Source organism: Numida meleagris, chromosome 19 (assembly GCF_002078875.1).
Source record: "Numida meleagris isolate 19003 breed g44 Domestic line chromosome 19, NumMel1.0, whole genome shotgun sequence".
Classification (NCBI taxonomy): domain Eukaryota; kingdom Metazoa; phylum Chordata; class Aves; order Galliformes; family Numididae; genus Numida; species Numida meleagris.
The window spans coordinates 8576865-8589698 of NC_034427.1; the positions used below are offsets into that span (position 1 = coordinate 8576865).

Here is a 12834-nt window from a genome sequence, read left to right on the forward strand (position 1 = left end):
AGTGTAAATAAGGATTCAGTGCCTTTTAAAAAGCATTATTTTAAAAGCAAAGCCCTTTTGAGCGAGGGCTCGAATGGGGTTATTTTCCACATGACCAAGCGTCAAAAGGAAAGCAGCAGCCCTGTCCATACTCTTATCACCCTTCCTGAGTCACCCACTGGATAGATTTGTCACAAGGTGAAATAAGAGCAAGTCCTCGATTTATTATCATTTTCTACTTGTCCTCCCTAATGCAGCTCCTGCCAGGATGAGTTTGCTGTGGGAAAGTGGAATGAAACCAGGCCTTTCAGCGCTGCTAAATAGGGCTGGGGGAGGGTTTCTTCAGGAGGGGGGATCTTCCTCATTATAAGTGGAAAATGTGCAACGCGGAGTTTTCATCGGATGCCGCCCAGCCTCCCAATTAGGATGGCTGAGACAAACAGTGCCGTTATTATATGCAACTGTTTATACAGTGTCACTCAGCCATTGTTTATGTCATGAGCATAATTTATCTCTTCTGTTGTGCTACCCAATTTGTTTGGATTTCCAGCCCAGTTTCATCGCACACATCTTTTGGCCTCCCACCAGTCCGTTCCCCAATTAAGTTTCTGAGTGCGTTGCACAGCGGCCAGCCCCCCCGTGCCTCGTTTCCCGGCTGATGTCCGCGTCCTCTCCTGGCTGCAATGCTCCCCGGGGCTCCCGCCCCAACCCTGCTGGCTGCCCGCTCCTCAATGCCTCATGGTTTATTCAACAGTCAAGCTGCATTTCTCTTTTCCCTCTCTCTCTTTTTTTTCTCTCCTTTTTTTTTCCCCCTCTGCTTTTTTTTTTCCACCCCCTGTTTTTTCCCCCCCCCCCCCCTCTTTTTAAATCAGAGGCCAGTCAGTAGGTCCCACTTTGGCAGCTTGGTTCTTTTGCAACAAACCTCAGCCAGCTGTATCTCTGCAATGCAGCCTGGTGACTTTGCAGGGGCTGAGCCCTGACCCATGGGGCGGCAGCTCAGAGGCAGAGCACTCATGAACACTTGTCTCCAAAGGGGTCAAAGACATGCCCTCCATTAACATCTGCTGCAAAACTTCATCCACGCTTGGCCCTGCCTTCCTGCTCCCAGTATTGCTCCCTTTGGGGTGAGATGATTTCTCAGCCCTGGAACACTCCCATCCTTGGGCTGCCTCTGCTCCAAACTTCCCAATCAGTTTGCTCACTCTTCTTGCTTGCAGCTCTGCCTTCAAGGATTAGCTAAAATAGAAAAGTGCTAATCCACATTATGGAAATTCAAATCCTTGTTGCTACATTGAGTTGTTTCAAGGAAGTTTAATCTGGCAAGACTGGGAGCTGAAATCCACTGTTCAAAGCGGTAACAGAATCCATGCATCGCTTCTTCTGTTAGTGTGAAAGCACTGTAGGTGGAGGAAGCAGCCTTATACTCCTTGGTGTAGCAGCTCTAGGCTATCACTATCTCTGATGTGCTCCAGCAAAACCCCATTGAGCACTCAGCTCCGGGTTACAGCTGAATGAAGGATTTGCTGCTCCATTCCCATTCCCACTTTGTTTGCCAGCATTGGTTTTCCAGGATTTCTGCTAGAGATCTGTGTAGTGTGTCACCACCAAACAGTGGGACTCCATCTGAAACGCCCATTGTTTGTAGGTTAGCATCCAAAATGTCAACGATGAACTTCATGTGGCCATGGGAGCCACCATGAGACAAAAACTTGGCAGACATGAAACCTGGGTTACGTCTTGTGTGAGGAAAGCATCCTTTGGGTAAGTGATCTGCAGAGGAGTTTACTGGCTCTCCACCTCCCATCACTATGAGCTGCTTCAGAAATTCATCATACTTTAAATGATTCACTCAAGTAGCCATTCAGCCCCAGTTCATAGATTGCAGAGCCTCTATTACACAGCTATATATTTAGCACTGAAACGGTTCTCAGCAGTTGTAACAGCCCTGTCATCTAAGGAATAAAACAAAGAGCCATTATTCATCAGAAGGGAGACACAGTCTTTATTGTCTGAAGCCATGGCAGAGTTTTTATATTGTCCTATCTGTTCTTTCAGGCTGTCACACAACTCAGTTTTAAGCTGTTTCAGCAGCAGCCCTGGAAGCCCAAACCCTCCTGTAACATCTCATAGCTAACTTCCCAGCTCATGTTGGCTTAGACTGACAGCAGCATTGATCCTGAGCACACTAGATATGGCCAACAACCTAAGAGCAACAAAGCTAACCTTTCTAGAAAAGCTTGAGGTAGATGGCAGTCTCCGGCTGGGTAAGGAATAAAAGATGAATGGGTTTATTTAAAAGCACAAGGCATGGTTACAAGCAGTAATAGGTGAGTGTGTATTTTGTGCACTGATTACATCCAGAAGATCTGGGTCCAGGCTTGGTGTGATGGCAGAGATTTGTGTGGCTGTAGGATGCCAGAGGTGTGTGTGCCAGCTGGTGTAGATCCTGCTGCCTGCCAGCCCTCCTGGGACATGTCCTGGTGCCCTTGGTGGGTGCACATTCAGCATGGGGCTGGAGGAACCAGCCCAGTTCTCTGGATCTGGACATCGTGAGACATACCCAGCATCTCTGCCTAGCAGTTACCTGACTTCCCCTGCGCTTTTGGGAAATGCAGCCAGATTTGGGGCCAGAAGACTTCTTTCAAAGTGCACTTCCACTGTGCAAATGAGTCCATGAAATGCAAATGAAGCAGCACCACTCGCAGAACCAACTACCGTTGCTTTCTCCTCAGGCTTCTGAGAGCATTTGAGAATCTGTTGGCATCAGCATGAATGCAGAGTAAAGCGGACACAGAAAAGATGCATCTGAGGAGGTGCTGTGCACGGGCTCCCAGCAAAGCAGCTGTCTGCACAGTGAGGCAGACCTGTCCTTCCTTTGAATGTTTCCTCTCTGAATAATGAGATGGGAAATTTGAAGACCTAGAATCTTAAAAAAGTGGCACACATTAAAGAAAGAATTGCCCTTTCCCTGCTTTGTAATTTGCTTTAAGACTGGCAATCGCATCCCAAAGCCCCATGCTCCCTTTTCTCCATACGCTCGGGAAGCGCAGGGCACAGAGCAGAGCGACAGTGAGCTCCCATCACACTTCTCCCAGCACCCCGCCGAACAGCCAGCAGCCTCCTAGGCTAATTAGCCACACTGTATTCTGCACATACTTTGCATTTCTGAGTAATTAGGATAATCAGATTTCTCCCTTAATTCTGTACGTATACGCTATAAGCAGGTGTATTGCCTTTCCCACCATGATATCACAAGAAGCGCGTTGTCTGCTGGAGGTGCGGATGCCAGCCGCCTGTCAGAGCCCATTCTCGTCTCGCACATGGAAATCTGCTGCTAAGGGATTACCAGGAGTCATGGGAAATTAGGAACCGAGCTTGATTTGGGTGAGTAGCCAGTAGCTCAGATATTTGTGCAAGCTATCTAAATGCACAGAGCCTTCAAATCTGGCCAGAGATTTGGCCATTCTCTTCGCAGCCCTCCGGGGAATTGCTGTGAGCGTGGCACAGGGGTCGCTTGGCCCAGAATCTCAAAGGTGTTCAGGGTTCTGGGAAGTGCAGTAGTCCTGATCTTTGTCCTTGAGCATTTGGGCTTGAGGCTTTCACAAATATGGGACTATTTCCCTCTTAACAGAGCATCAAGGGCACAGAATCTTTGAAGAGGGACGAGGAGGCTCCCACGTTCCATAGCATGGAGTTAGGTGCTCCTGAGAGACCTGTGCTGTGCAACTTCCACAGAAAGACCATCTATCTGCTGAACTTCACATACAGGGAAAGTTTGCTTGTAGAGCTTAGAGCACAACCCAATGGAGGCAAAGCGATGCTCTTGTTGTAGTACTACTGTAAGAATAATGTCCAAACCCCACACGTATGAACAAAACGGATTATGAGCAGGGTTTAGATCCCTCCTGATCTCCAGGTTAACCTTCCTAGTATTAAGCACTCATTACTACAGAATTAGTTTTCAGGTGAAGCTGAAGACAGACAGTGACAAACTGTTAATTGTGGTGAGGCCATTTATCCATGTTGGCTGAACACACCATACAGAGCAATCCACGCAAGGTTACACTCAATTTTTTGTAAGTTCTGCATGGGTAATAAAATACCCCATCCCCTTCTTTAGTGTCCTCTGTCTCACCTTCCCCATTCAGCTGGAACGGTGCTTACAGATGAACTATCTCCAGAAAACAGCACTTGGAAAACATAATGCAGCACGAGGCACTTCAATGAGTCCAAGGCTGTTGTCAGGGTCAGCACAGACAAGGGAGAGGTCCCAGTTTCCCAAAAAGGTCTCACAGGACACATCTTCCCAGGTTCATATATTTGCTGTCATTGTATATTCATTCATTCGAGCACCAGGGTTCATTTTTTATTAAATATATTTAGCTCTGGAGAACTTCAACCAAATTTTCCTCAGTAATACTCAGTTCATGTTCTCTCATGCCTTTGGTCAGGTCACCAAGTGCTCAGTAATGAAAGAGAGTGTGTGACAGTTTGTGTGCTCATTCTGACCCACCTCCCTTAGGTCAGCAGCATCCCATGTTGCTCAGGGGTGGCACAACGCCTTCTCTGCGGGCCTTGATGTGTTCTCATCTCCTCTGAGATGCACAAGGCATGGAGGCTGGATCCCACGCACACTCAGCTCTCCCATCCCACTGCTGTGCTGCTGTGACAGCGTGGCAGCTTGTGCTCCTGTGCTTCTGCCAGCCAGGGCTGGGGCGGACATCTGTGTGCTTGCTGCATTGGCGTACGTTGGTGATCCTGGATCTCTGGAGTTTTGAGCATCGGTTGAAAGAACCAGAGAAGGAAAAGTAGGGAAGAAAGCAGGTATTTTGCTGGCCTGAGAGAGACTGGAGAGCAGGTGGGAAGCTGCCTGCTGGGCTGGCCAGTCACTGAGAGGTGGCAAAGGAAGCTGGCACAGCGACTCCTGATGTCTGCCTCCTCCAAGCAGGTGACGAAGGCAAGCTGTTGCCTCGGTTCCCACAGTATATTTTCATTAAGCTGTGGCAGATGGCAGCGGAGGTCACCGCTTCCACACCATCATCCTTTCAGCCGAAAGGTGTCAGGGAATCTGACACCTCAATTACTAAAGCAAGATTCATCCAAACAGCATCCAAGATGAAGCGGGGAAAGGGAATTAGAAAAGCTGCTCTCCTAATTTCCATGAATCCTCACCTTTGAGAGAAAATCTGGGACGTGAACTTCCCTGATAAACAACATATTTCTGCCTAACATCCTGACACAGAAGCAGCTGCGCTGAGAACCAGTCACAGACACCAGAAAAATGGCAATTAAGTCCTTGTGGAAGTGAGAGCAAAAAGCACCCCTTGGAAAAGGCTGTTGATGCTAATGAGTTACAGCAAAGTCAAGGGAGGATCGATTGATCTTACCCCGGCAGAGAACTGCTGCTCGCTTCCCTCTAGCCTGTGAAACGTGGAACATGAAGTGAAACAAAGCTTCTGCACTTTGCTTCACCAGGGTTTTCAGAAGTCAGCTAACCCACAGAGGCACCAGTGCAACATCACCATTGACTTTTCTGTGTTCTACGTGAAATGCGGTTCTGATACAGCGGTGAGAAGCAGGATCCTTGCTGAGACACCGGTCTTTCTCATCCCAACTGTGAAAACCCACTTTCCTTTTACTACTTTACCACTGCTATTTCCCTACTTGTTACTACTGTTAATCCTTGCTTTTGTAATCCCTACAATTATCCATGGCAAAGAAGATGAAGTGAGAGTCTGACCTCATCAGAACTCAATGAACAAGCAAAGCAGGAGTTATTTATTCTTATTTTGGGATCTCAAAATCATAACGTGGTTTTGGAATGATTACAAAATATCTCAGGTAGGCAGTTCTGCATGGTGTTACTCATTGAGTTTCCTTCAACAACAAAAACACCAAAAAGCATTGGCCTATAAGGACATAACAAGTTCAACAAGACTGAGCAACACCAAAGCCTGTGCTTCCTTTGTGAGCAGTTTTTCCCCTTAGTATTTAGGAGTGACATCAAAACTCCCAACACGAATACATCAGAGATATTTGGAAGATGAAAATATCCAGGACACAAATTCAAAAAAAAAACCACCAAACCCAAACTTCTTTTTGCTGAAACTTTTCAACTTTTTGACAGAAGCTTGAAAACACTTCTGAAAAGTTCATAATATTTGGGGTTTGGCACAATAAAGCCCCCATCATTTCCAGCAAACATTGCTAAATGCCAAAATATTCTCATTTTGGGGCCAGAACTGTCCTTTTTTTTACTCGCCTGCTCTAGAGATGGAGAATGGAAAAACAATGCACTACTTTTTAGATAAAAAATGTTTCCACTCCGTTGCAAAGTCTCTTTCAGTCAAAGCTCACTGTAGACACAACCTGTGCAGTCAGGTCCGCTCATGACATCTACTCCAGCCAATACAAAGGGAACACCACATAAAGAGCATAAAGACATTAAATCAAAAATTATCTCTGCTTTTTAAAATGGAAAGGTTCGATTCTACTGACCTCAAACTCAATGCTTTGTTAAAGGGAGTGGGGAAAGCTACAGCTGGGGCACTTAGACCTTGCTAGATTATATGCATTTTTTTAAATGCTCGAAAAGCAATGGGCTATTCCAGGGTTTTCCTGGAGGAAAAGCGATCACAATCTGGCCTTTGTTACCCAGCTATTCTCCAAGAGTTCCTACTTGAGGGCCCCTGGAGCAGATTCTTGGAAGAGCTCCATTTTGCACCCCAGCCAGAACGCTCCGAGTTTCCGTATATTATTAGCACACAATGGAGCAACGTCAGCCCGCGCTGGGAAGGGCCCCTGGCAGCCACAACACTCCCAGCCCCAACTCCACACCAGGCAGGGCAGAGGGGCTCCCTTCTGGGGAAAATCCACCTCCTTCTCCTCCTGCATGGCCCTGGTGCTCGGGGACAGAAAAGGTCAGAGGCAAAGCAGCAGAGAGCGGTCAGGCAAAGGCATGGAGTCAGCCAAAATACAGACCAAGGGCTCCGGGAAGAGTTGACTTCAGCACCAGCCTGCCCTCAGCTGGTTTTTGGCTTGGGCTTTGCCAAATGGCATTCATTCCTAGTCTGAAAGCGCTAGATGGGTTTGGTCGGAGGGCACAAGGAAACTTGACTCCTGTGAGTCACTTGCGGTCTCTGCCACCACCACTATGGGAAACACGGACGCGGGCTGCTGGCAATGCACAATCTGCATCAAAACACCCTACGTGTCCCCAGGCCCCTCTTCCTCAGAGCTGCTCAGAGCTTTTGGGCTCAGACCACTGCTGCGTTACTGACTCCAGCTGCTCAAGGAAAAAAAAAAAGAAAAGAAAAATCTCCTCATGCAAAAATTCAACTTTTTGTAAGAAAAGCCCCTCAACTCCAAAATTAAACATGCTCGCCAGCACAGCAAGCATTTGCCAGCACATTTTTGATTTTTTGCCAAAATATTCTGGCCAAAACTTTGGAGAAAAAACACAGAATTGTCTATGGAAAGCAGATACTTCTCACGAAAATATTCATTTAGTCAAATCCCCAGGTTTCTACTGAAAGTCAGCATCAGTGGAAAATGCTGACGAGCTCTATTATTGGCACAGCTTTAATTTTCCTTTGTCTGGAACAGACACGGAGAAGACAGCATCTGTCAAGTGTAGTCTTTTGACTTATGTTATTATTAAGAATGGAGTGTTGTACGTGGTCTTTGGGAGAGGTTCAACCCATCACAGTGCTGGGTGCCGTGTGTACACACAGTCTCTTCTAGAGGGATTATAACTGGAGCACAAAACCTGGAGAAGATAAACAGCTGGAGCATTGGGTAACTTCACATTGGTCCCAATCAGTGTGATGAGCAAAGGGACGCCGTGCTCACCCCTGCACCTGCTCTTGCCTTTGGTGCTTTGTGCTCAGCCGTGCCCCAGCTGCCAGGCTTGGAGCTCCCCAAGAGATGCAGGAACCTGCCCAGCTCTGTGGGCAGCTGCGGAGCAAAGAGAGATGGGCCCCTACCCATTTCCCTACCCCTCCACAGCAATCCTGTTTGCTCCTTTCCATGGATGCTCTCCCAACCTCCCTTCTGCAGACCCATGTGCATTGACCACATTGAGCCCACCACACATTGAGCTAACTGGGATTATTTTTGCCCAGATCTTGCCTTCCCTGACATGTGTGCAAGACACATGCCTGTCTGCCAGGCTCCCTTCTGCCTCAGCCCCATCGCTTCATGTCCTGCCCGAGCTAACATGGCCACTTTAGGTACAAGGGAGCAGTTAGAGCAAGATCTGCGCTGGTTTCAAATAGTTTCCAGCACTGGTCACCCCCTTCTGTAAGAGATTAAGAAGGCATTGCTAAGAAGGGAGCGAGGGAGAAGGAGAGCACAAGAAAATAAATAAATAAAGGTATATAGTTACTTTTGGTTAGTCTTGATGTGCAGTCCCGTCCCAGGGCGCCGTGTTCTGCGCTCATTTGAGGTATTAGTCACTTTTTCCATTAGAAGCTCTTATTCTATGGGGATTTATAATGTATCTGTAAAATTGTCTCCAGGCTTTGCTTGGCATCTGAGCTCTCGATTCATGGACAGAATGTAAAGAAACTGCAGTTGTTTGATTTACTGGGGCAGGGCATGGGGAGGGAGGGATTTTTTCCATGCTCAGCTTGGTGGAAATAAATTCACATAGTGATTTCAGGACACGATCACTGATTACTCTAGAAAATACACTGGTTGGGTGCAATCCCAGACCGACAGAGAGCAAAGCAGCAAACCAATGGGTTTTTTTAATGTTTCACTGCCTGAGAGCTAGTCCTCATGTATGTTCTCCCCTGCGATCCACCCACAAGGAAGGCCTGCCCTTGACAAGCCTTTTCCAACCCTCATTTCTACAAGGGACAAGGGTGCAAACTCCGGGATCCAAGCAGCCTGCTGCCTTTCCCACCCACAGGGTGCTCCTGGCCCGGCTGTTCCCCTGGACTTCTGCTGCAGACAGGGCTGGGTTGGGAAGAAGGGCAGGATCCGGTGCAGCAACACACAGCGGGACCTGAACCTCCTCGCAGTGCTGATCAGAGGCAGCAGGAGCCCGAGGTGGACGTTGCAGGCGAACAATAACCTAAAACTGGAACGTGGCAAATTATTTATTCAAACGCCGGCCTTCCTCTCCCCCTCTTGATTAGCAAAACCGCTGGGGAGCCAGCCCTGATTTTCTGCAGACAGACGAGCTCGGCTCCGCTCGCCTCGCTCAGCCCCGAGCTGCCCACGGGGGCTGCAGACCTCGTTGGTATTCACGCTGCATTGCAGCCCTCCCTTCCCTTCACGGGCTCTTCTGCTCTCCAACCGGATCACAAACTTTTTCTCTGCATACACAGCAGTGATTAATAAGTTTAGTTTCTGCCTCTTTTTTTTTTTTCTTTTTTTTTTTTTTTTCAGGGAAACATTTGAGCTGCAGTTTGCAAACACTTCCCTGTGCACTAACTCAACTACTCGCACCTAATAATAAAGCCATCTCCAAAACGCACTGCAAGCCAAATTCTCCTTTTTTTTTAAGGAGAGGTGTCATTATTTCATGTTTCCATTCATTGCGTATAAATGAAGCCTTGAGGAGCAGACAGGAGAATATATAATGAAACAGAAGGACGTACTGCAGAACCGGAGTGGGAAATCCCACAGCTGAAATCCTCTCTCCCATTTAAATGAAAGGCAAAACAAGCACTGCCCACAAGGAGCCAGGATTCACCCCGGCACTTCGGGAGACGCTGTGCCCAGCAGCACACGGGGAAGGCTGGGAAGGGTTCAAAGTATCAAATGAAGCAGAGCAGAGACATGAGAGGAACAAAGGAAGTTCACGTCATTGTAATTTATTGATGATCTTGGCCTGATTGCTTCAGTGTTTTGTCTCAGTGGAGCCCACTGCGCGGCAGCGAGTCCTGCAGGTCACTCGGCCGTACTGATGTGGAAATGATGCGACGACTTACAGACAAGTTTGACTTACAAGAAAATAAATAAAATAAGCACCAGGATGGGGCTCAGCCTCACCCAAGCACTTGCTGGGAAGCAGCCACGATCTCCTGACCTCGCTCCCAGCGGAGCGGAGCTCCAGGAATTCCCTCCCCATAGCTCACATTTTTCCAGCTCTACCAATTCACCCAGCGAGTGCCATGGGAAATCGCTACGGCTCAGGCATCCAAACTTGCTTAAGAATGAGCCAAACCGATTCTTTTCTTCAAGGAGGAGGGTCTTAAGGAAAATAAAATGCTGGGGGTTCTTTGTCCCCGTATCTTGGATACGGAAAAACTCCCACGCTTGTCAGAAATAAGAGCAGCACCGGCAGCTCTTTTTCTTACTCTTTTTTTTTTTCCTTCCCTCCAGTGTGTGCAAGTGTGTGCCTTAAAGCAGGACGACACAGTGATGGGTTTAAGAGACAGTGAGTGTTGAGATGCCAATTTCTAATGTAATACAGAGTGCAGCTTCTTTCTTCTGTGATCACGGGTGAAAAATCAAAAGAAATAATCCAGAAGGCTGAATGCACTCCCTGGCCATTCAGCACGCTCATAAATATGCCCAACGAGAGGCTTTGTGTAGAAAAGTTCTATTCTGCATTTGGTTTAACTGTGATTCAAATCTTCCATCCCCATCTTCCGACTGCGCTCCTCGCAGTTAGCGGGGCTGCATTCCCACCCTGCTTCCCATCAGTTTTAGGCCGATGGCTTATATTTGAAAACTAGCAGGTTCCTATTTTTTCTATTGATCTCTCTCCCACCTCCAGCCAAGTGCCCGCTCGTTGGTTGCCTATTGGCAGAAAATAAACCGCTGTCACAGTAAGCAACTCGCAAACAAAGAGTTTTAACTAGATTCGCCCCTTGGCACTAGCTCACTATTCGACAGAACTTAGGAGAAAGCCTGCCATTTCCTGCACGCCGCTAATGCTCCAGAATAAAGCAAATTTGGAAATGAAATTAACTACATATAAGCTGTCATTTCCTTTTTAAGGCTGGAGGAGCCCTGGAGACCATCAGCTACTGACAAGAAGGGGACCCTCCAGATCCAAGCTGGATGCACAGACGCTCAGGAACAAGCAGACCTTTGTTATCACCACTCACACCAACACGCACGCAGATGTCACGGGGACGAGCAACGTTAGCCCACAAGGGACGCTTTCTGCACGCCGGCCAGTTTATTCCTAAAGAAATATGTGCATAAGCACATTGCATATAAGCACATCACCCTGAGGACGGCTGAAATAATTCCTTCCACGCCTGCACAGACCCGTCCAGTGCAGGGTGGGATCCAGCTGCTTTAACTCCTTCTTGCAGCCGCACGTAGAAGGGCTGAAGGACCGGGAGGATTTGGAAGAGAGGAAGTTTGGGGTTGGTTTTGAGCATCTCCACCAAACCTGCCGGGACGCCTCTGACGGACCGGTTTTCTTTAGTTGTATTTCATAAACACAAACTTACTTATCAGTTGAGGAGTTGGAAAGAAAAGAAAAAGGAAAGAAACAAAAGCGGAACAACCACGCTTCTCCGAGTGTTAAGAACCAGCTCTCCCAGCAGCGCAGCCCCACTGCGAAACGAAGTTGCGGAGGGACCGTCCCGAAGCTCCCCCGACCCCGAGGCACAGCGGGCTCCGCTCCGGCCCGGCAGCCCCATCCCCATCCCGGGCAGCCCCCCGGAGCGCGGAGAGCCGGCACTTACCAGCTGCAAAGTGCAGAGGAAAATCAAGGTGCAGCGACCGGTGCAGCATCCCATGGTCCCCGAGTGCGCCGGGGCAGGCAGCGAGCTAAGGACAGCAAGGACAGGGACGGCAGGGACAGGGGTAGCAGGGACGGGTGGCAGGGACAGGGAACCCGGCTCGCCGCAGCCCCGGGGCTCTCCCCGCCCGCAGCACGGAGCGCAGCTGCCGCTCGCCGCCGCCGGGAGCGAGGCGGGCGGGGAGGGCGGAGGGAGGAGGGACGGAGGTCGCGGCTGCCGGAGCCCCTCCGGGAGTCGGGGAGGAGGCAGTGGGGCCACAGCTTAAAAGGGCAATGCTCCGCCGGACGCTCCCGTCCCGAAAGGCCGGGGCCCTTGGGATGAGCCCCCCGAGCCCCGCTGGGGTGCTCCCGGCCCCCCCCCCGGGCTCGGCCCGCCCCCGGTAGGCTGAGCCAGGCAGTCCCTATTTATTTATTTTCCCGAGATGGGAGACCCTGCTGCCGGCCGAGGCTGTGCCAGCACTGTGTGGATAGGGGACGGAGACTATAGAGCAGCTCAGGCAACAGGAATCGGGACCTGCTCTCCCCTTGCCACTTGTGCCCCTCACCTTCCTCCCCACGCAGATGCTGGCTTACTCACCCTGAAGTCTTTATGCCCAGGATTAACCTAGAACACAATAGTTGTTTCCATAAACTTTGTCAGCTAAAGTGCGCATGAAGACAAACGCAGGGGGATAAGACACGGAATTCATTAAAACGCACATTTGTGAGTGTCTTAAAGTGCTCAGGTCTGTGCATGGGCCACATCACACCTCAGTGGTCTCAGAAGTACGTAGGGGAGCATCTCCTTCTGTGGAGAGCTTCCACAAGGGCACCATCTAAGAACCACCCACCTGCTGCATCTGCAGCAGAGCAGGTCTGCCTGCTTCAATTGCAAATGGCAGAGCAAATCCGGGAGCACACGGCCACCTCTTTTACACCACTGAGCCCTCCACGTTGCTTCTTGCCCAGAGGAGTGGGAGCAGAGTGTTTCTGTCACCTCTCCTTGCTTCTGCTCAGCCCAAGCAGCAGGTGACACACACACACACACACACCGGGATGGGGACGTACTTACGGCGAAGCTCCACCAGAGTGGGATGAGAAGCTCTGGGAGAGGCACGTCTGATGGCAGTGTCATCTCTTTCCAATCTGCATGGCTGCATGAT

At 49.3% G+C, this 12834-nt stretch overlaps 1 protein-coding gene across 12 annotated transcripts in view; it reads right to left on the reverse strand.

The window, feature by feature from the left end:
• The window catches only part of NKAIN4 (sodium/potassium transporting ATPase interacting 4), a 47883-nt gene extending 35824 nt beyond the window's left edge, over positions 1-12059 (reverse strand). For 3 of the 12 annotated variants that reach the window (XM_021416754.1, XM_021416753.1, XM_021416752.1), the window contains exon 1: positions 11637-12059. In XM_021416754.1, coding sequence (XP_021272429.1) covers positions 11637-11690 — 54 coding nt within the window. In that variant the 5' untranslated portion in view covers positions 11691-12059. The remainder of the gene's footprint in view (positions 1-11636) is intronic. The other 9 variants (XM_021416761.1, XM_021416760.1, XM_021416759.1 and 6 more) reach the window with 8 other exon arrangements.